Source organism: Oncorhynchus nerka, linkage group LG22 (genome assembly GCF_034236695.1).
Source record: "Oncorhynchus nerka isolate Pitt River linkage group LG22, Oner_Uvic_2.0, whole genome shotgun sequence".
NCBI lineage: Eukaryota > Metazoa > Chordata > Actinopteri > Salmoniformes > Salmonidae > Oncorhynchus > Oncorhynchus nerka.
Window position 1 is genome coordinate 38,153,645 of NC_088417.1, and position 22,761 is coordinate 38,176,405.

The following is a 22,761-nucleotide window of genomic DNA, read 5'->3' on the forward strand; positions in this document are numbered from 1 at the left end:
AACAGTTGTATGGTTCCGAAACCTGTGATTGCGGTAAAAAATAATAATGTCAACACTAAAGGCCTTCCAACTCATCTTTGATATACCACGTGGTCGCAATTCGCGTAGTTACACCATTTTCAAAGCATATTTCCATTGAGAAGCCACTAGGTGCTTCATAACCGTCAAATGAGGTCAGTGTGTAGGTCGCAGGCCAGTGTTTGGTGTTCTGCACCATTAACCTGCCAACCCAACACATAATATTGCAGACAAATACCCTTGGCAGCAGAAGGATAGACAGACTGACTGCCCCGAAGGGACAGAAAGGACTTAATCCTTTAAACTGTTCCACATATTACCTCTGAATAGCACTGCAAACAGAAGTGTTTAAGCCCAGGCAGTCAAGTCACCTTGTAAACATAGTTATTACACACAAAAACACAAATGTGCAATACGCACTCATTGGGGTTTTTCAAAGTAAGTATGAAGTAAAACCGTGCAACCCTACTAAGGTCAAAGGCTTAATTTTCAGTGTGGAGAAAGTAATACGTCTTTGTCAGACAGGTGTCAAGCGTCGTCACACCTTGGTAAATCGGGCCATTACAGACATCACACATTAATCTAGTCTTATCTTCATCCCCTCTTCACTTCGTGGTTTGGGAAATAAATAAACGGGGAAAATCGCATCAATCATTTCAGGACTGTATGGGATGTCGGGTTGTCCCTAGGAAGGTCAATAATCTTTTCACCTATGTGAGAGTTTATCAGATGGAGTCGAGAGCCCGAGATAAAAGCCCCTCGCGTAAACCTCCACCGATTGGCAGCGCGTCTTCCTCGCACAAAGCGGCTCTTTAGCCGGACAAAGATACAGGGCCCAAGGTCACAATGGTACCGGGCATCACAGCCGACAGACACCAGAGCATTACCTACCTACCGCCAAACAAGCTGTCAACACCAACTTTGTCAGCGAAAGGAGAAATCAACTGGCGGAGAGTGATAATGAATCTAATCCCCCCACACCCCTACCCAACATACACCCCCTTTAGCGCCCCCTGAATAGATTTGATATGTGCCCCCTGAAACCCAAGACGGGGAAATCAACGTTATCTTTTCAAGATACAATGGAGTAAGACAGAAGGAGGGGAGATGGGGGGGTGACTCACTTGAAATTCATCGTCTAGAGGCTCATTGATTTGAATGTCTAACACTTCGTCCTGGTAAATCCCGTCGCCTTCGGCCTGTTCTCTTGAGTATTCCATTTGGCCGTCTGGCATCTCCATGTCATTGGGCTGGCTGTACTCATCCACGTACTCTCCCCCCTCCTGCTGGTAGCCCCTCTCTACATCTCCTAGGTCGTCTGTATAGTCTACGGGGTTCACCTGCTGGTCAAATTCGCCTAGAGTAGCATTGAGGCTAACGCCCTGGCCGCTGAAAGGCAAAAACACACAATTATATAGGGTGTTCACTCAATGCTGTACAATGTAGAGAAAAACGGGGGAATTCAAGAAAGTGCTACGAAATTAATGTCAAAACGTAGTTTTCTTTATAAATGACATAGAATGACTCATTAGATTGATTGTTCTCTACAGTGTTGATGAAGGTTCATTTGCGGTGAACGTTGTTAGTTTAGAATGCGCCCCTCTTGGTTGCATCTCTTCCATATTTGGTGTTGTGAGGTGGTTTTATTTGGAGGTGTTTCCACTGCTTGGACCAATAAAAAAATCAACTTGATACCTTTGTCATTTTCACCTCCAGATCCTTGGCTTTCATTGCCTATATTGGCGATCAATCTACGCTGAGGGGCCATTTCTATGGCGTTTTAAAGGGAAAGACTCAGAAATACACAATGAAAACAGGAACAGATTGTCTTCACGGAGGGTGGATAATGAAATTCAGTCTGTTTTGTAAAGAAATACATATTTAGTCCCTATTTGTTTTGTGTTCAGCAGATTTCAGGGGGTCGTTGTTTCCACTCACGAACCTGCAGCTACTAGTTAGCTTGTCAGTTGACGTTCAAAGTTAGAGCCGTTCTGCCGCGGAGCAGCGACACAGAGTTCTATTGAGTAGTTACCACTTTTTGATCATGCCTGTGATAACATTCCACTCACTCTAAACATGCTACATTCTCAGAGTAAATCGTGTGTAACCATATATGGTAGAGACATGGGGTTTGGACCATTGTTTTTCTGACAGAATTTTCAAATTGTGTGGACATATTTGTATAAACCTTAAATGCATTAATCCTTTTATGGGGGAACACCATAAATTATAAACTAAGGAGACTGCAGCTCAGAAATTGTAACGTAAAGTGTCTACAGATTAAGTTTGGAAATGCAATCAGCACAATCAGACCACGTAGATACAAATTAACTTACATGTTTTGATCTTCGTCATCGCTTTGCAGAAGGTCGTCGTTCAATTCCTCATCTGACACTTCTGAGGGATTCTAAAATCAAGAAAAACAACCCAGAACAGATCAGTATGTTCTAGCTCATGTTATTCATTCCTTGCAAGCCAAGGCTTTGGATGGCAAGGTCGACTATAGTACAACTACTGAATATCAACCAAAAGTGAAGTGTTCTTTCATTTCTACAAACCACATCAGATTGAAAGTGTAGGCCTATATATGATCGAATCAGATTGCTAATCTCACATATTTTAGGTAAATACTTGAGAATGAATAAAATAGTTCAAATAAACATGGGGATCTCCTTCAGTCCAAAAGGATGCTTTATTCTCATGTGGTGAAGGCAATCTGGGCAGGTTAAGTGTGTTCTCACATAAAGTCCTCTTTAAATAAAAAATATTAAAATCTACGTTCTCTTTGTATTCACACTGCCCTTGCCTTTGAATGAGGACGCAACTCTTTTGCCAGTTCATTTCACCAATTTTGTGGTCCGAGTTGCTATGTTTAGAAAGGAACCAAGATATTTGTCCAACATTCACTCAGAGCACTCTGGGACAAGCCATTTCATAAGAATATGTTATTGGACAGCTAGATATACCTACTTACATTTGGGAAGCAAATAGATTGAATTTAGTAAAAAAGTTGCGACAACAATTTTAATCAGAAGAACAACTGCAGATTAAACAATGTTGTAATTGAAAATTGTACACCCAATGTAGGCTACTGCCCTTTAAAGAGCTAGAAACGACTTTGTACCCTGTTGTGAATCTCACCAAATATGTTGTCTTCTCACACTATTCAAACCCAACAAACGAATAAACAGTTTATGAAGCTAAAGATCACATATTGCTAACAAATAATAGTAAAATAGTAAAGTAAATCCTCCACACATAGGTTATTTTGGAAATACACTATATATATACACACACACACACACACACAAAAGTATGTGGACACCCCTTCAAATGAGTGGATTCAGCTATTTCAGCCACACCCGTTGCTGACAGGTGGATAAAATAGAGCACACTGCCATTTAATCTCCATAGACAAACACTGGCAGTAGAATGGCCTTACTGAAGAGCTCATTGACTTTCAACGCAGCACCGTCATAGGATGCCACCTTTCCAACAAGTTAGATCTTCACATTTCTGCCCTGCTAGAGCTGCCCCAGTCAAATGAAAGTGCTGTTATTGTGAAGTGGAAACATCTAGGACCAACAATGGCTCAGCCTCGAAGAGGTAGGCCACACAAGCGCACAGAACAGAACTGCTGAGTGCTGAAGCGCGTAGCGAGTAAAAATGGTCTGTCCTCGGTTGCAACACTCACTACCGAGTTCCAAAATGCCCCTGGAAGCAACGTCAGGATCTTCATGAAATGGATTACCATAGCCGAGCAGCCACACACAAGCCTAAGATTACTATGCGCAATGCCAAGGATTGGATAAAGTGGTGTAAAGCTCACTGCCATTGGACTCTGGAGCAGTGGAAACGCGTTCTCGGAGTATTGAATCACGCTTCACCATCTGGCAGTCTGACGGACAAATCTGGCAGTCTGACGGGTTGGCAGATGCCAGAAGAATGCCACCTGCCCCAATACATAGTGCCAACTGCAAAGTTTGGTGGATGAGGAATAATGGTCTGGGGCTGTTTTTCATGGTTCGGGCTAAGCCCCTTAGTTCCAGTGAAGGGAAATAACGACACAGCATACAATGACATTATTGACGATTCTGTGCTTCCAACTTTGTGGCAGCAGTTTGGGGAAGTGCCTTTCCTGTTTCAGCATGACAATGCCCTCATGCACAAAGCAAGGAGCATTCAGAAATAGTTTGTTGATATCGGTGAGGAAGAATTTGACTGGCCTGCACAGAGCCCTGACCTCAACCCTAGGGAACACCTTTGGGATTAATTGGAATGGAGACTGCAAGCCAGGCCTAATCACTTCACATCAGTCCCGACCTCACTAATGCTTGTGGCTGATTGGAAGCAAGTCCCCGCAGAAATGTTCCAACATCTAGTGGAAAACCTTCCCAGAAGAGTGGAGGCTGTTATAGCAGCAAAGGGGGTCCAAGCCCATTTTAATGCCAATTATTTTGGAATGACATGTTTGGCAAGCAGGTGTCCACATACTTTTGGTCATGTAGTGTATTTGGTGAGAATCACAACATAGCTATAATTTATTTTGTAACCTCATAAAAGAGCAGTTGCCTACACTGGGTGTACAATTTTCAATTACAGCATAATTTAATCTGCAGTTATTCTTCTGCTATTTATTCTGTTACCAATAATATTTCTGTTAATAGTATCTTCTGATTACAATTATTATGTCTCATATTTTAACAAATGCAATCTATTAGCTTCCAAAATTTAAGTAGCTTTATCTATCTGTCCAATAACACATTCTGATTAAATAGTTTGTCCCAGGGTGCATTGAGTGAATGTTAGGAAAATATATTTGTTTCTTTCTAAACATAGCAATGTTAATGCAAAGAGGACTCGGACCACAAAATGGGTGAAGTAAAATGGCAAAAGAGATTATTTATTTTCTTCTTCAAATTTCACCTTTATTTAACCAGGTAGGCCAGTTGAGAACAAGTTCTCATTAACAACTGTGACCTGACCAAGATAAAGCAAAGCAGTGCGACAAACAACACAGAGTTACACATGGGATACACAAAACATACAGTCAATAACACAATAGAAAAAATCTATATACAGTGTGTGCAAATGTAGTAAGATTAGGGAGGTAAGGCAATAAATAGGCCATAGTGGCGAAATAATTACAATTTAGCATTAACACTGGAGTGATAGATGTGCAGAATATGAATGTGCAAGTAGAGATACTGGAGTGCAAATGAGCGCAAAAAAAATAAAAAAAATATAGGGATGAGGTAGTTGGGTAGGCTATTTACAGTTGGGCTGTGTACAGGTGCAATGATCGGTAAGCTGCTCTAACAGCTGATGCTTAAAGTTAGTGAGGTAGATATAAGAATTGGGTCCTCATTCAAAGGCAATGTGAATACAAAGAGAACTGAGTTCTTTTATGCTTTTTTTTTCCACTTAAGAGGACAGCTTTTTTTTTCCACTTAAGAGGACAGCTTTTTTCTCTCCAAAAAGGACTATATGTACAACAACAAAAAACACCCTAAGATCCTTTTTGTTGCCCACTGTACTTCCTCCTGGCTCACGTCAATAAATGCCCTTGTGGTGGAGCCACCTGGCACAAGCCTACTGCAAAATGTAACATACCTGTGAGGTCTTAAAATGTGTCCTAGCAGAGGCACCTATGGATGCTATGAAAGTAATCACAAACACAGGAGATGGAGAGTCCTTTGTCTTACCTTTTTGGCTGTCAGCCAATCCTCATCGAGCAAATCACCATCAAATTCACTGTAAGAGAAGAGATAAACCATGACTTAAAGCAAGGCAATGCATCTAATTTTACAATGCTATGTATTGGTCTAGTCTCTATGCAGCTAGTCTAGACATGATTCTTCATTGGAGCCTAAATTCTCATGAGCAAGGCCAGCTAATAGGCTGAAGTGTGCGCCAATAACACAACATCTTTACGATAAGCAGATGCCAATGTTCCACAATATTTACACTAGACCCGTCTCTGCAAGGCCAGATTCTAGTGACACAAATGTTGTTCTCATAGGCTGCAGTCCCTATATTGTTCCTGGGTCACGTTCAGTTGGCCCCAAACAGGAGCAAGTACTTTAAATGGAAGCTGTACCACCTCAATTTCTCTCCTACCAGGTATGCTCATAAATCTACATCACATTCAGATCATAAACTCATTATGTTTTCATACTGTTTGTCATATTGTTGTTGGGAAAATTGTTTTACAAATTACAATAGTATACTTTTGTATATACAGTATCACCCAGCTCCATTCATGAACACACTTGGTAAACTGGGGAAAATATGTATGTGGTGACATGGTGGCAAAGCCTCTGCAAAAGATAGTCTCCGACTAAAATCTCTTGGCCTATATTTTCTGCATGAGTTATGTGCTTCATAGTTAAGAGTAAGGAACTACTGTACTAATATTAGGCTTGGGCGGTACACTGTATATACTGTATACTGGAGTATTTGGAAATAGCCACAGGATGGTTTTTCAAGAGTCAATACCATTGAAACTATTTATTTGGAGAAACAAAAAATGGTATCAATGTGAATATTTATAACTACTTTTTAAGTAAATACCTGCAGTCAACTTGTGCAATATGTTAGGAGATAAAGATCTCACTCCTCATTTCACCTGTCACATTTTTTATTATGAAACTTACTGGTAGTCCCAAATCAAGTGATGTTTGTGATGTTTGTTTACAAGCACGGAACGATGAGAGACCAGAGCCTTGTGAGTCACTCACTGTTGTGCAGCCAGGTAATCTAGTTACAGTATGGAATTCACAACTACAGTTGAAGTCGGAAGTTTACAAACACTTAGGTTGGAGTCAGTCATTAAAACTCGTTTTTCAACCACTCCACAAATTTCTTGTTAACAAACTACGGTTTTGGCAAGTTGGTTAGGACATCTACTTTGTGCATGACAAGTAATTTTTCCAACAATTGTTTACAGACAGATTATTTCACTTATAATTCACTGTATCACAATTCCAGTGGGTCAGAAGTTTACATACACTAAGTTGACTGTGCCTTTAAAAAGCTTGGAAAATTACAGAAAATGATGTCATGGCTTTAGAAGCTTCTGTTAGGCTAATTGACATCATTTGAATCAATTGGAGGTGTACCTGTGGATGTATTTCAAGGCCTACCTTCAAACCCAGTGCCTCTTTGCTTGACATCATGGGAAAATCAAAACAAATCAGTCAAGACCTGAGGAAAAAAATGTGTAGACCTCCACGAGTCTGGTTCATCCTTGGGAGCAATTTCCAAACGCCTGAAGGTACCACGTTCATCTGTACAAACAATAGTACGCAAGTATAAACAGCATGGGACCACGCAGCCGTCATACCGCTCAGGAAGAAGACAAGGTTCTGTCTCCTAAAGATGAACGTACTTTGGTGCGAAGTGTGCAAATCAATCTCAGAACAACAGCAAAGGACCTCGAAGATGCTGGAGGAAACAGGTACAAGAGTATCTATATCCACAGTAAAACAAGTCCTATATCAACATAACCTGAAAGGCCGCCCAGCAAGGAAGAAACCACTGCTCCAAAACCGCCATAAAAAGCCAGACTACGGTTTGCAACTGCACATGGGGACAATGATCGTACTTTTTGGAGAAATGTCCTCTGGTCTGATGAAACAAAAATAGAATGTTTGGCCATAATGACCATTGTTATGTTTGGAGGAAAAAGGGGGAAGAACACCATCCTAACCATCAAGTACAGGGGTGGCAGCATCATGTTGTGGGGGTGCTTTGCTGCGGGAGGGACTGGTGTACAAAATAGATGGCATCATCAGGTAGGAAAATTATGTGGATATATTGAAGCAACATCCAAGACATCAGTCAGGAAGTTAAAGCTTGGTCGCAAATGGGTATTCCAAATGGTCAATGACCCCAAGCATCCTCCCAAAGTTGTGGCAAAATGGCTTCAGGACAACAAAGTCGAGGTATTGAAGTGGCTATCACAAAGCCCTGACCTCAATCCTATAGAAAATGTGTGGGCAATACTGAAAATGCATGTGCAAGCAAGGAGGCCAACAAACCTGACTCAGTTATACCATCTCTGTCAGGAGGAATGGGCCAAAATTCACCAAATTTATTGTGGGAAGCTTGTGGAAGGCTCCCAAAATGTTTGACCCAAGTTAAGCAATTTAAAAGGCAACGCTACCAAACACTCAATAAATTTATGTAAACGTCTGACCCACTGGGAACGTGATGAAAGAAATAAAAGCTTAAATAAATCACTCTCTCTACTATTATTCTGACATTTCACATTCTTAAAAGAAAGTGGTAATCCTAACTGACCTAAAACGGGGAATTTTTACTAGGATTAAATGTCAGGGATTGTGAAAAACTGAGTTTAAATGTATTTGGCTAAGGTGTATGTAAACTTCTGACTTCAACTGTAAATGTTTGCCAGCTAGATACATTATAACTATTAAGTTAACTGTCTAAAATGTGCTAAATGCTTTGCAGTTGTGCATTTGGTTTGCTAATTTAGTAGCTAGTCAACTAAGTGGTTAAGTCCAGCCCTAATTAAATACATAAATATCTTTCAAAAAAATCTTGTTTCGTTTGGATCAATAGTCTTTCTGTCTAAAAAATGTTTTGTGTGTGCAGCAAACTGAGTAGCATTTTTTTGTTACTTGTATAACTTTTAGCTGGGATATCTGTCATGCAAATACTTTAGGTCAGAGATGCAATGCACTCGTTAGCATTCTCTATGGGATTGCACATGTACTTGTTAGCATTACTAACCTTCAAATTACAATAGCGCCCCCTTTGTTCAGTGCCGGTATTATCGAATATCCCGGAATGGCATAAAGGTTGGTATTAAAGTATGACAATCTGGATACCGCCCAAGCCTAACTAAAATAGCCTAATGTTAGAGGCCAATCCTAAAACTGTCGGCAGTAAAATGGAAAAGGCTGAACATGGGGAATGCTTGAATCTTTATGACAGTCATGTTACAGCAATCAGCAGATATACCTGTCTAAATCATCATCTTCGCCTCTCCTCCTGCGTGATCTCTCTGCACCTGGTTTATCATAATCTTCAAAGTCATCATCTGAAAACAAAGAAACAGGGTTGTTAAGTCTGTGAGGGTCTTCAACACCAGTCCTTAAGGGCCACAAAGTTAGCACATTGTTGCTTTCTATTTGGCAAATTAAAACATGGGAAACCAGGTGTGAAGACTCTCTGGTCAATCAATAACCGGGCAGGGCACCCGGGTCTTGCACCGGGTGAAAGTTGAATGCTTTTGTTTTAGAAACCGGGCAAAATCCCGGGCGAGGGCCAGGTGCCCCGTTCAAAGCCCATGTCGGCATTTAAAAAGAAAACGTAATTAAGCACATGGAGTAATGAGTAGGATTCTGTGTTCACATGCGAAAGTGATTGTTTTTGATGAAAACGCTTTATCTGCCTTCCCAATGAAAACTAGTTTTAAAATGTAAACATATTCTTTCTGGAAAAGAGACGTGTTTCTGGACGAAGCACCATGCTGCCTTGTTGACAACATGATCGAGCAGTGCAGAATACTGTTCGATTTGAGAAAGGCACTCCTTCCTCACCCCTTTGCCCTTTCACATCATGGGCCATAGACTGTCGCCCTGCGGCTCAGCATAATCTAATCCGCCCATTGATAACCCTAGTTGTTTCATTGGTCAGTGCATTCCCCTGCTCAGAAGTTGCATGCATCATCCCATGGTTGCGTGCCATGTCATTGACTATGAAGTCGGGCACCAGATTGCGATTGGTCCTTTAATGACGTGATCAAAACAACTGGGATCTCAGAAATCTCAGACATCAGTGATCCGACATCAGTGCGTTCAAGACAACTGGGAACGAGCTCCGACTGGGAAAAATCGTTTTGAAATGTCATTCAATTTGGGAACTTTGGCCTCTTTCTAGAGCTTCAACTTTCCGACCAGAAGTTCACTGAAGTCATGATTTGACCATGATCTGACCTTGTATTTTTCTGACTTCCCAATTGTCTGGAACACACCTGAAGACAACTGGGAAACCCCCAAAAAAAATTGGGGTAAAATCGGCGACATCAAGTGATCTTCAGGTCGGAAAGTTGGAGATCTAGAAAGATGCCCGAGTTTCCGAGTTGGGTGACCGTTCAAAAGAGTTCCCAGTTGTCTTGAACGCACTGGAGTTAGTCAGAGATGTCTGGATCCCTGTGTTTTTGAACACTGCATACATAGCCTATAACATGTGTTGCAATCTACTGCAAAGATAGCCTGCAGAGTTCTGTCCTACTATCCAGGTCTGTACCCAAACAATTTGAACTTCTACTTTTAAAAATCCACCTCTCTAAAAACAAGTCTCTCACCGTTGCCGCCTGCTATAGACCACCCTCTGCCCCCAGCTGTGCTCTGGACACTATGTGAACTGATTGCCCCCCATCTATCTTCAGAGCTCGTGCTGCTAGGCGACCTAAACTGGAACATGCTTAATAACCTCTTCCTTCTACCCTCTACTTTTTTGAACATTCTGTTAAAAATCGCGCAACATTTCAGCGCCCTGCTACTCATGCCAGGAATATAGTATATGCATTTGCTTAGTCTGTGTGGATAGAAAACACTCAGACGTTTATAAAACTGGTTAAATCACTGCTGTGGCTTTACCAGAACGGCATTTACATCGAAAAGCACAGGAAAAACTGATCACTGAAAATGGGAAAATATATCCATGCACTACTTGAACCCATTGATAAAGGTGAACCACAATTAATTGACTGAGGTTGCAGTACCTACAGCTTCCACACGGTGTCTAGAGTCTTGTCATTTCCCTTCGAGTTTTTTCTTGGTCAAACACATGCAGGGCACCGTATTTCTTCAGGTATAGGACCGGATATTTTCGTTGAGTTTCTAGCCGGACATTTTTCCAGACGGACAGCTAATGATCTTTACATCGCCTCCTGATGAATTTTATCGCTTATTAACGTTTACTAATACCTAAAGTTGCATTACAAACGTATTTCGAAGAGTTTTGTGAAAGTTTATCGTCGACTTTTTGAATTTTAAAAAATGACGTTACGTTTTGAAAACGCTGTTTTTTTCGTTTATCACACAGTCTACATATAACGATATCTTGGCTTTATATGGACCGATTTAATCTAAATAAAGACCCAATAGTGTTTATGGGACATCTAGGAGTGCCAACAAAGAAGATGGTGAAAGGTAAGGACTGCTTTCTATTTTATTGTGCGGTTTGTGTAACGCCGAAATGCTAATTATTTTGTTTACGTCCCCTGCGTGGCTTTTGTGTTGTAGTGTATTGGTGCATGCTATCAGATAATAGCTTCTCATGCTTTCGCCGAAAAGCATTTTAAAAATCTGACTTGTTGCCTGGATTCACACGAGTGTAGCTTTAATTCGATACCCTGCATGTGTATTTTAATGAACGTTTGAGTTTTAACTAATACTATTAGCATTTAGCGTAGCGCATTTGCATTTCCAGAGCTCTAGTTGGGACGCAAGCGTCTCAGGTAGAAGCAAGAGGTTAACACCCCAGCCATCCTACAATCTAAGCGTGATGCCCTCAATCTCACACAAATTATCAATGAACCTAGGTACCTCCCCAAAGCATTAAACACGGGCACCCTCATAGATATCATCCTAACCAACTTGCCCTCTAAATACACCTCTGCTGTCTTCAACCAAGATCTCAGCGATCACTGCCTCATTGCCTGCATCCGTAATGGGTCAGCGGTCAAACGACCTCCACTCATTACTGTCAAACTCTCCCTGAAACACTTCAGCGAGCAGGCCTTTCTAATCGACCTGGCCGGGGTATCCTGGAAGGATATTGATCTCATCCCGTCAGTAGAGGATGCCTGGTTATTTTTTTTAAATGCCGTCCTAACCATCTTAAATAAGCATGCCCCATTCAAGAAATTTAGAACCAGGAACAGATATAGCCCTTGGTTCTCCCCAGACCTGACTGCCCTTAACCAACACAAAAACATCCTATGGCGTTCTGCATTAGCATCGAACAGCCCCCGTGATATGCAGCTGTTCAGGGAAGCTAGAAACCATTATACACAGGCAGTTAGAAAAGCCAAGGCTAGCTTTTTCAAGCAGAAATTTGCTTCCTGCGACACTAACTCAAAAAAGTTCTGGGACACTAAACATTTACATTTAAGTCATTAAAGTCCATGGAGAATAAGAACACCTCCTCCCAGCTGCCCACTGCACTGAAGATAGGAAACACTGTCACCACTGATAAATTCACTATAATTGAGAATTTCAATAAGCATTTTTCTACGGCTGGCCATGCTTTCCACCTGGCTACTCCTACCCCGGTCAACAGCACTGCACCCCCCACAGCAACTCGCCCAAGCCTTCCCCATTTCTCCTTCTCCCAAATCCAGTCAGCTGATGTTCTGAAAGAGCTGCAAAATCTGGACCCCTACAAATCAGCCGGGCTAGACAATCTGGACCCTTTCTTTCTAAAATTATCTGCCGAAATTGTTGCCACCCCTATTACTAGCCTGTTCAACCTCTCTTTCATGTCGTCTGAGATTCCCAAAGATTGGAAAGCAGCTGCGGTCATCCTCCTCTTCAAAGGGAGGGACACTCTTGACCCAAACTGCTACAGACCTATATCTATCCTACCCTGCCTTTCTAAGGTCTTTGAACGCCAAGTCAACAAACAGATTACCGACCATTTCGAATCTCACCATACCTTCTCTACTATGCAATCTGGTTTCAGAGCTGGTCATGGGTGCACCTCAGCCACGCTCAAGGTCCTAAACGATATCTTAACCGTCATCGATAAGAAACATTACTGGCCAAGGCTTTCGACTCTGTCAATCACCACATCCTCATCGGCAGACTCGACAGCCTTGGTTTCTCAAATGATTGCCTCGCCTGGTTCACCAACTACTTCTCTGATAGAGTTCAGTGTGTCAAATTGGAGGGTCTCCTGTCCGAACCTCTGGCAGTCTCTATGGGGGTGCCACAGGGTTCAATTCTTGGACCGACTCTCTTCTCTGTATACAACAATGATGTCGCTCTTGCTGCTGGTGAGTCTCTGATCCACCTCTACGCAGACGACACCATTCTGTATACTTCTGGCCCTTCTTTGGACACTGTGTTAACAACTTTCCAGGCAAGCTTCAATGCCATACAACTCTCCTTCCGTGGCCTCCAATTGCTCTTAAATACAAGTAAAACTAAATGCTTGCTCTTCAACCGATCACTGCCTGCACCTGCCCGCCTGTCCAACATCACTACTCTGGACGGCTCTGACTTAGAATACGTGGACAAACTACTAATTTAGCCCAAACAACTACCTCTTTCCCTACTGTATTTATTTTGCTCCCCATTATTTTTATTTCTACTTTGCACATTCTTCCACTGCAAATCTACCATTCCAATGTTTTACTTGCTATATTGTATTTACTTTGCCACCATGGCCTTTTTTTTGCCTTTATCTCCCTTATCTCATTGCTCACATCGTATATAGTTTATACTGTATTATTGACTGTATGTTTGTTTTACTCCATGTGTAACTCTGTGTCGTTGTATGTGTCAAACTGCTTTGCTTTATCTTGGCCAGGTCGCAATTGTAAATGAGAACTTGTTCTCAACTTGCCTACCTGGTTAAATAAAGGTGAAATAATTAAAAATAATTTTAAAAAACATGGCTCACATCCCCTGCATGCATCAACCAATGGTTGAGTGCCACGTCACACTCACCGACTGACAGATTTATATAACATATGTGGTTAGCTGATACATATGCCGCGTTCAAAACAACTGGGAGCTCGGAACTCTGAAATCTCTGCCTTCCATGTATTCAAACCAACTGGAAACAAAACAACAACAAAAAACTTGCTCCTACTGGGAAAAATCGATTTGAACGGTCATCCAACTCGAGAACTCGTATTTTTCCGAGTTCCCAGTTGTTTTGAACGCGGCAGTAAAATACCTATCCTGGTGTAAGATCCGGCAGAGGAACGCGCCCAATGAATTAATGACTTTGTGTGGTTAGCAAGCTACAACATTTTACTAACCAACAATGGTTTGTTTTAATAGTTCAAAGTAAGTTACTGTAAGACACCATTTTAGCGCGACACATAGTTACCATGCCTGCTAGCTAACCAGCCAGGCAGCGGAGCCTGCGTCATACAGTTAGCTAGCTACCGTTAGCATTTATTTGAATCAGGAACAGAACCTATTTTTAACTTCCCCAGTTATGCATCTAGTTATCACATGCAGACACAGTAGCAAATTAACTTGCAAGGTTAGGTTAGGTTATCAAAACAACCACAAAACACATGCATTTCGCTACCCCCATTAAATATGTGACCATTAAAATGTGACATGGCGCAGCGAACTAGCTTTCTAGCAAATTCGCTATCTATGCATGTTTTGACGTTATCTGGCTAGCTTACTGTGGGCTTTACACTTGGTTATAATGGCTTCAAATATCCACATGCACTTTTGACCAACACACTCACTACACAGCATGAACTTGTATCGTGATATACAGTTTCCTATAGATATGTTTCTGTGAATTATTGTGCGTTAGGCCAATGATGCGGCCTTTCTCTTGCAAGCCCAAAGTCTACCGAAATAATGATAGTTAACATACCTCGGGGGCTGGCCGCCATGACGCAATAATGTTCCCCGTGTAAGTGCAATTCTATATAATTGCAGAATACATTGAAATGTTTACACTTTTGTATTTAAATAAAGCTAATGCTACAGCTAACGTTGTTTACCACCATCGGCAGAGAATCAGAACATAAACATGGCGGAGGGAATGAGCGCTGATGCATTCTGGGAAAGCATACATGTTTCCCTAAAACCTGATCCGAAGTCAGATTATATTACCTAATATTTATCAAACCAATGTTGGATATTTAATAATAAACTGATCCTAAATCTGCTCTTTTGGTTAACTTCTCTCTGCAGTTCATGAGACCCAACAACAAGTATGTATGCATGATATCTAATTATATTTTTTACATATTGCATGGAACCAGTGGAGTAAAGAAACGGAGTAAAAATAGTTTGGAGTACTCCTTAAGTAATTTTTTGGGGGTATCTGTACTTTACTTTACTATTTATATTTTTGACAACTTCTACTTTTACCACACTTTTACTTCAGTTATCAAGAGAACAACTGGTCATGCATACTGCCTCTGATTTGGTGGACTCACTAAACACATGCTTTGTTTGTAAATTATGTCTGAGTGTTGGAGTGTGCCTATGGCTATCCTTAAATACATAAATAAATAAATTAACATTGTGCTTTCTGGTTTGCTTAATATAAGGAATTAGAAATTATTTATAGCATTTTATTTTACTTTTGATACTTAAGTATATTTAACCAGATTTATAGACTTTTACAAAAGTAGTATTCTACTGGGTGACCTTTACTTGAGTAATTTTCTAGGTATCTTTTCTTTTGCTCAAGTAGTGCGAATTGTGTACTTTTTCCACCACTGCATAAAACTATGAAAGTATACATATTTTCTCAATAAGAGTAGGCGATAACATGAAATATGCAATACATAGCTATACAATGTCAGTCATTTGTCACACATACTGGGCCAATTTATCCCGTTCTTCATAGAGACCATCCTCTGTGATTTTAACTTGGATAGGAAACGGACGATGCTTATCAGTCTCACTGGCAGCTATAGGAATTAACAGAGGGGAAATGTCACAAAAATCATTTGTGGATAATGGGCGTGTCACAATGATGTCACAGTGGATTGTGAATAAAAAGTGAACTATCCTTAACAAAGGACTCAGTCCCTTGGGAATAACTTGAGGTTATCAATCACTCTCAGATCTATTCTTTAGGCCAGAAACTGACTGGTGTAAACATGACCGATGTAAATCTTTTGTATTCTACTTGATGTTTTAAGATCAACAAATGCATATTTACATTTAGATCTAGTCATTATGCAATTCCAGAACTGGAGTTAATCTTATTAAAGTTATTCAAGTCCCTCCTTTGATTTTTGGGGGTTGGGGGGGGGGGGGGGGGGGGACCAAAGCCTTTCCAGTTAACGTAACAAAGGTTTTGGCATAGCATTTTTTTTTCTGGTGTCCATTCTAAAGTCTGGAGTCCATTAAGCTCTGAAGTAGGAATCCAAGCAGTTGTCTCTCAGACTCTACAGCCAGACTTTGGAGCTACTGGTAAAGTCTAACCCCCAAATTCTTCTTTGGCTGACAAACGTCAACAAAGACCCCTAGAGACACCAAAGAGAGGTGAGCAGTGAAGTGAAGCCTCATTGTATTGGCTCATTATGGGATCCTGCAGTGAGGAAGAAGCCATTTTGTAGCACCACAAGGTCAATATCTGAAAGCCAGAGCGATGGAGGGGGGGGGGGGATCAGCCATGAGATTTTTAATTTCAGAAGGTGCAAAGGGACTTTCCTGTGAGGATTGGGAAGATAAGATGTTGAGCTGGTGAATATTTTCCTGGTTTCTTATGGAGTTGTGTATACAAATATACAATATTTTCCCTATTTTTCAATTACTATGTCATTTCCCTTAGCATTGCATGCCATTTATTTTGATGTTTGGAAGGTAGACTTACCTTCTGACACACATTTTTGGAAACATATCTGTAAATAAAGTCTATGCATGCAAGTACAAAAGGAAATCCTTAAGCAGTGAACAATTGAACTCTTGATGGTTGTTATCAAGGATAAGGTTGTTATACAGTAAATAAGAAAATAACTTTCAGGGTGTCCAATGAACACAGAACAACATTAGCCGTCAGCAGTAACATTGACCAAATATGGTAAAGATCCTGCTGTAAAAACATGACTTGAAAAGATAGCCCATATTTACACATTTCAGTTAATAATACAATTATTTAACTAATAAGTACTTTCATCATGCTCCAATCATTACATGTTTTACCATTTTTTTCTTATGATGATCAACATTATTGCTATGCATATTGATATTCATAATTGGGATACCATCTTATGAAATATTAACAACTGAACAGCTGCTTTTAAGATGCTGAGAGGTTGTATATCATTATCACTCGATCCTGATTCTTTTTTTCCCCCAAGAATTTGGGGGTTATTTCCAATAACAAGTTCTGAGGATAGCTGTCACATTCTATTACGGTGCCCTGAATGATTCTGTGCTCTTTTCCCAATCCAGCGGTTTTCCATAACAATGCAATTTAAAGGGTGGAAAGCCTGAGGCGACAAGAATTTATCCTCTTCAGTTAATAATGGACAAAAGTTCTTCCCACAACAAACTTGCCCATATGCCTTGTGTAGACCCACTTGACAAAGCCACAGCCTCATCTTCTTTGTTTTTGTATGTAAGCCATTTGTATCTACAAAGAACTAATCATTGTCAAAATAATATAAACCATCCTGAGAAAGCCCAATAGCATTGCAAAGAGACATGGAAATGAAACGATTCATTGTAACAGAACATTTCTCTATTGCGTTGTGTGAGATAACACACACACATAAGCCCTTTACAATAAAAAGCATACAGTAGGACATATCTATACCATAGACATTTAATCTCATTATAGCTCTGTGTTCTACACACCGTCTACTCTGATTCCCTGAAAAATACAATCAAAGGTCCTTAATTTTGGTCCTTGTTTCCCAGGGGACCCCAAGTTGTGATGAATATGTAAAAGTGTATTAAACCACCCCTTAGACTTGTGGAAGGTGAGATCTTTTGTCCCTCAAGGGGGGGGCTGTTCTGAAAAGACACCATGTTTATTTATTTGTATCAGTGCTTGTTTGTTTAAAGTATTCAAGTGATTGTGTGAAGTTATGGCACTGCAATAATGTATTTTGTTTTCAGTTGGTTTCATGAGTTTCGAGTGTCAGATGGGGGTCCAAGCACAGTGAATCTGACATTCCTTATGTGCATTTTTGGTAAATCGTGATCTTTGGTCAGCAACTACTGAGGTCTGAAAGCACTGCAGCCTAGTACTGTAGGAAGTGAGAGACTTCCAGTGAACGTAACAGATCCAAGCAAATTTTGATGTATACATTTAGTGTACAAAACATTTGGAACACCTTCTTAATATTGAGTTGCACCCCCTTTTGCCCTCAAAAACCGCTTCAATTCGTCGAGGCATGGACTCTACCAGGTGTACAAATCTTTCCACACGGATGCTGGCCCATGTTTACTCCAATGCTTCCCACAGTTGTGTCAAGCTGGCTGTATGTCCATTGGGTGGTGGAACATTCTTGACACACAGGAAACTGTTGAGTGTGAAAAACCCAGCAGCATTGCAGTTCTTGACACACTGAATCCAGTGTGCCTTGCACCTACTACCATACTCAGTTCAAAGGCACTTCAAAATGTTGTCCCCAGTTGCTTCAAGATGTCCACCATTGTTCCTGTAACCAAGAAAGCAAAGGACTATTGCCCCGTAGCACTCACTAATGTTATCATGAAGTGCTTTGAGAGGCTAGTTAAGGATCACCTCCACCTTACCTGGCACCCTAGACTCACTTCAATTTACATACCGCCCCAATCGATCCACAGACGAGGCAATCGCCGTTGCACTGCACACAGCCCTATCCCATCTGGACAAGAGGAATACCTATGTAAGAATGCTGTTCATTGACTACAGCTCAGCATTCAACACCATAGTACCATCCAAGCTCATCATTAAGCTTGGGGCCCTGGGTCTGAACCCCGCCCTTTCAAACTGGGTCCTGGACTTCCTGACGAGCCGCCCCCAAGTCGTGAAGGTAGGAAACAACACCTCCACAACGCCGATCCTCAACACAGCAGCCCCACGAGGGTGCGTGCTCAGCCCCTTCCTGTAATCCCTGTTCACCCATGACTGTGTGGATATGCACTCCTCCAACTCAATCATCAAGTTGGCAGACGACACAACGTTAGTAGGCCTGATTACCAACAATGACAAGACAGCCTACAGGGAGGAGGTGAGTGCTCTGGCGGAATGGTGCCAGGAATTAACCTCTCCCTCAACGTCAACAAAACGCAGTAGCCGATCAAGGACTTCAGGAGTCAGCAGAGGGAGCACGCCCCCATCCACATTGACGGGACCGCAGTGGAGAAGGTGAAAAGATTCAAGTTCCTCTGTGTACACATCACTGACACTCTGAAATGTTCCACCCACACAGACAGTGTGGTGAAGAAGAGGCAACAGTGCCTCTTCAACTTCAGGAGGCTGAAGAAATTCAGCTTGGCACCTAACACCCTCACAAACGTTTACAGATGCACTATTGAGAGCATCCTGTCTGGCTGTATAACCGTCTGGTATGGCAACTGCACCGCCCGCAACCGCAGGGCTCTCCAGAGGATGGTGTGTTCTGCCCAACGCATCACCACAGGCATACAGCCTGGCCTCCAGGACACCTACAGCACCCCATGGACATCAACCACCTGAGCCACAGTCTGTTCACCCCGCTATCATCCAGAAGGCGATGTCAGTACAGGTGTATCAAAGGTGGGACCGAGAGACTGAAAAACAGCTTTTATCTCAAGGCCATCAGACTGTTAAATAGCCATTACTAGCCAGCCTCCACCTAGTACCTCACCCTGAACTTAGTCATGGTCACTAGCCGGCTACCACCCGGTTACTCAACTCTCCACCTTAGAGGCTGCTTCCCTATATGCATAGACATGGAATCACTGGTCACTCTAATAATGTTTACATACTGTTTTACTCATTTCATATGTACAGTGCCTTGCAAAAGTACTCATCCCCCTTGGTGTTTTTCCTATTTTGTTGCATTACAACCTGTAATTTGAATGGATTTTTATTTGGATTTAATGTAATGGACATACACAAAATAGTCCAAATTGGTGAAGTGAAAAAAAAAAAAAAACTTGTTTCAAAAAATTGTAAAACATAAAAAAACGGAAAAGTGATGTGTGCATATGTATTCACCCACTTTGCTATGAAGCCCGTAAATAAGATCTGGTGCAACCAATTACCTTCAGAAGTCACATAATTAGTTAAATAATGTCCATCTGTGTGCAATCTATGTGTCTGATGATCTGTCACATGATCTCAGTATATATAGACCTGTTCTGAAAGGCCCCAGAGTCTGCAACACTACTAAGCAAGGGGCACCACCAAGAAAGTGGCACCATGAAGACCAAGGAGCTCTCCAAACAGGTCAAGGACAAAGCTGTGGAGAAGTACAGATCAGGGTTGGGTTATGAAAAAAATCCCAGAAGCTTTGAACATCCCACAGAGCACCATTAAATCCATTATTAAAAAAGGGAAAGAATTTGGGACCACAACAAACCTGCCAAGAGAGGGCCGCCCACCAAAACTCACGGACCAGGCAAGGAGGGCATTAATCAGAGAGGCAACAAAGAGACCAAAGATAACCCTGAAGGAGCTGCAAAGCTCCACAGCAGAGATATGAGTATCTGTCCATAGGACCACTTTAAACCGTACACTCCACAGAGCTGGACTTTATGGAAGAGTGGCCAGAAAAAGCTATTGCTTAAAGAAAAAAATAAGCAAACACGTTTGGTATTCACCAAAAGTCATGTGGGAGATTCCCCAAACATATGGAAGAAGGTACTCTGATCAGATGACGCTGAAATTGAGCTTTTTGGCCATCAAGGAAAACGCTATGTCTGGCGCAAACCCAACACCTATCATCACCCCGAGAACACCTTCCCCACAGTGAAGCATGGTGGTGGCAGCATCATGCTGTGGTTATGTTTTTCATCGGCAGGGACTGGGAAACTGGTCAGAATTGAAGGAATGATGGACTCTAAATACAGGGAAATTCTTGAGGGAAACCTGTTTCCTGTTTGGCCATGTTCTGTTATAATCTCCACCCGGCACAGCCAGAAGAGGACTGGCCACCCCACATATGCTCTCTCTAATTCTCTCTTTCTTTCTCTCTCTCGGAGGACCTGAGCCCTAGGACCGTGCCCCAGGACTACCTGACATGATGACTCCTTGCTGTCCCCAGTCCACCTGACTGTGCTGCTGCTCCAGTTTCAACTGTTCTGCCTTATTATTATTCGACCATGCTGGTCATTTATGAACATTTGAACATCTTGGCCATGTTCTGTTATAATCTCCACCCGGCACAGCCAGAAGAGGACTGGCCACCCCACATAGCCTGGTTCCTCTCTAGGTTTCTTCCTAGGTTTTGGCCTTTCTAGGGAGTTTTTCCTAGCCACCGTGCTTCTACACCTGCATTGCTTGCTGTTTGGGGTTTTAGGCTGGGTTTCTGTACAGCACTTTGAGATATCAGCTGATATACGAAGGGCAATATAAATAAATTTGATTTGATTTGATTTCAGTCTTTCAGAGATTTGAAACTGGGACAGAGGTTCACTTTCCAGCAGGACAATGACCCTAAGCATACTCCTAAAGAAACACTTGAGTGGTTTAAGGGGAAACTTTTAAATATCTTGGAGTGGCCTAGTCAAAGCCCAGACCTCAATCAAATTGAGAATCTGTGGTATGCCTTAAAGATTGCGGTACAGTACCCATCCAACTTGAAGGAGCTGGTGCAGTATTGCCTTGAAGAATGGGCAACAATCCCACTGCCTAGATTTGCCAAGCTCATACATACATGCCCCAAGAAACTTGCAGCTGTAATTGCTGCAAAGGGTGGGGGAGGGGGGTGAATAGTTATGCACGCTCAATTTTTCTGGGTTTTTTTGGTCATATTTCTTGTTTGTTTCACAATAAAAATATGTTGTATCTTTAAAGTGAACATGTTGTGTAAATCAAATGATACAAACCCCCCAAAAATATATTTTAATTCCAGGTTGTAAGGCAACAAAATAGGAAAAATGCCAAGGGGGTGAATATTTTTGCAAGCCACTGTACATACTGTATTCTAGTCAATGCCACTCCGACATTGCTCATCTTAAATATCCTTCTTTAACCGGTCTCCTCCCCTTCATCTTCAATGATTGAAGTGGATTTAACAAGTGACATAAATAAGGGATCATAGCTTTCACCTGGTCAGTTTATGTAATGGAAAGTGCAGGTGTTCCTAATATTTTGTACACTCATTGTATAAACCCTGAATTGCTGATGCTATTTTTTATTTATTTTTTTACCTTTATTTTACTAGGCAAGTCAACAAATTCTTATTTTCAATGACAGCCTAGGAACAGTGGGTTAACTGCCTGTTCAGGGGCAGAACGACAGATTTGTACCTTGTCAGCTCGGGGATTCGAACTTGCAACCTTTCAGTTACTAGTCCAACGCTCTAACCACTAGGCTAGCCTGCCAACGAGGGGTCCTGAAGACACAAGTCAGCCATATTGGTAATCTTCAGAAGGAGCAGTCCTCCATAGGAATTAATGCAATTCTACAGTTTTTAAATTAAAACCAATGAAAAAAATTACATGTATTTAAGTATTTTTGTTGTTTTAGTGGGGACAGTAAGATTAGTACTATATAAAAAAATATCTACTTAAAGGGAAAAAAATATATATTCATTTTTATTTTGTGTGTTTAGCTCACATACAATTTAAATGTATTCATTAAGGTGTCTGTAATAGAATATACCTGGCAAAAACGAATGTAGACATTAAAGCTGGGATATGCGAAATGTGAAACAGCACCAATGGTCGATCCAGGCGCATTTGTTACAGTTTTTGTTTTGTTTTTGAAAAGGATGAGCTGATTATCCAGCAACGTAATAAAACAAAGTCGTAGTATATACTCTGCTGTTCTATCGTGCGTGCAATGATGTCAGAGGGAATAAAACAGTGTTCGTTGTTTCAAGTAATGACTTTATTGTTGTAATAT

General features: G+C 41.3%; 1 protein-coding gene across 5 annotated transcripts in view; it reads right to left on the reverse strand.

The window, feature by feature from the left end:
• LOC115105142 (RNA-binding protein 33-like) overlaps positions 1 to 14,791 on the reverse strand; it is a 46,343-nt gene extending 31,552 nt beyond the window's left edge. For all 5 annotated transcript variants that reach the window (XM_029626790.2, XM_029626794.2, XM_029626791.2 and 2 more), the window contains exons 1-5: positions 14,626 to 14,791; positions 9,007 to 9,085; positions 5,724 to 5,772; positions 2,355 to 2,425; positions 1,143 to 1,407 (exon numbers count right to left, since the gene is read on the reverse strand). In XM_029626790.2, the coding sequence (XP_029482650.2) occupies positions 1,143 to 1,407; positions 2,355 to 2,425; positions 5,724 to 5,772; positions 9,007 to 9,085; positions 14,626 to 14,644 (483 nt within the window). In that variant the 5' untranslated portion in view covers positions 14,645 to 14,791. The remainder of the gene's footprint in view (positions 1 to 1,142; positions 1,408 to 2,354; positions 2,426 to 5,723; positions 5,773 to 9,006; positions 9,086 to 14,625) is intronic.
• Positions 14,792 to 22,761: the final 7,970 nt, after the last annotated feature.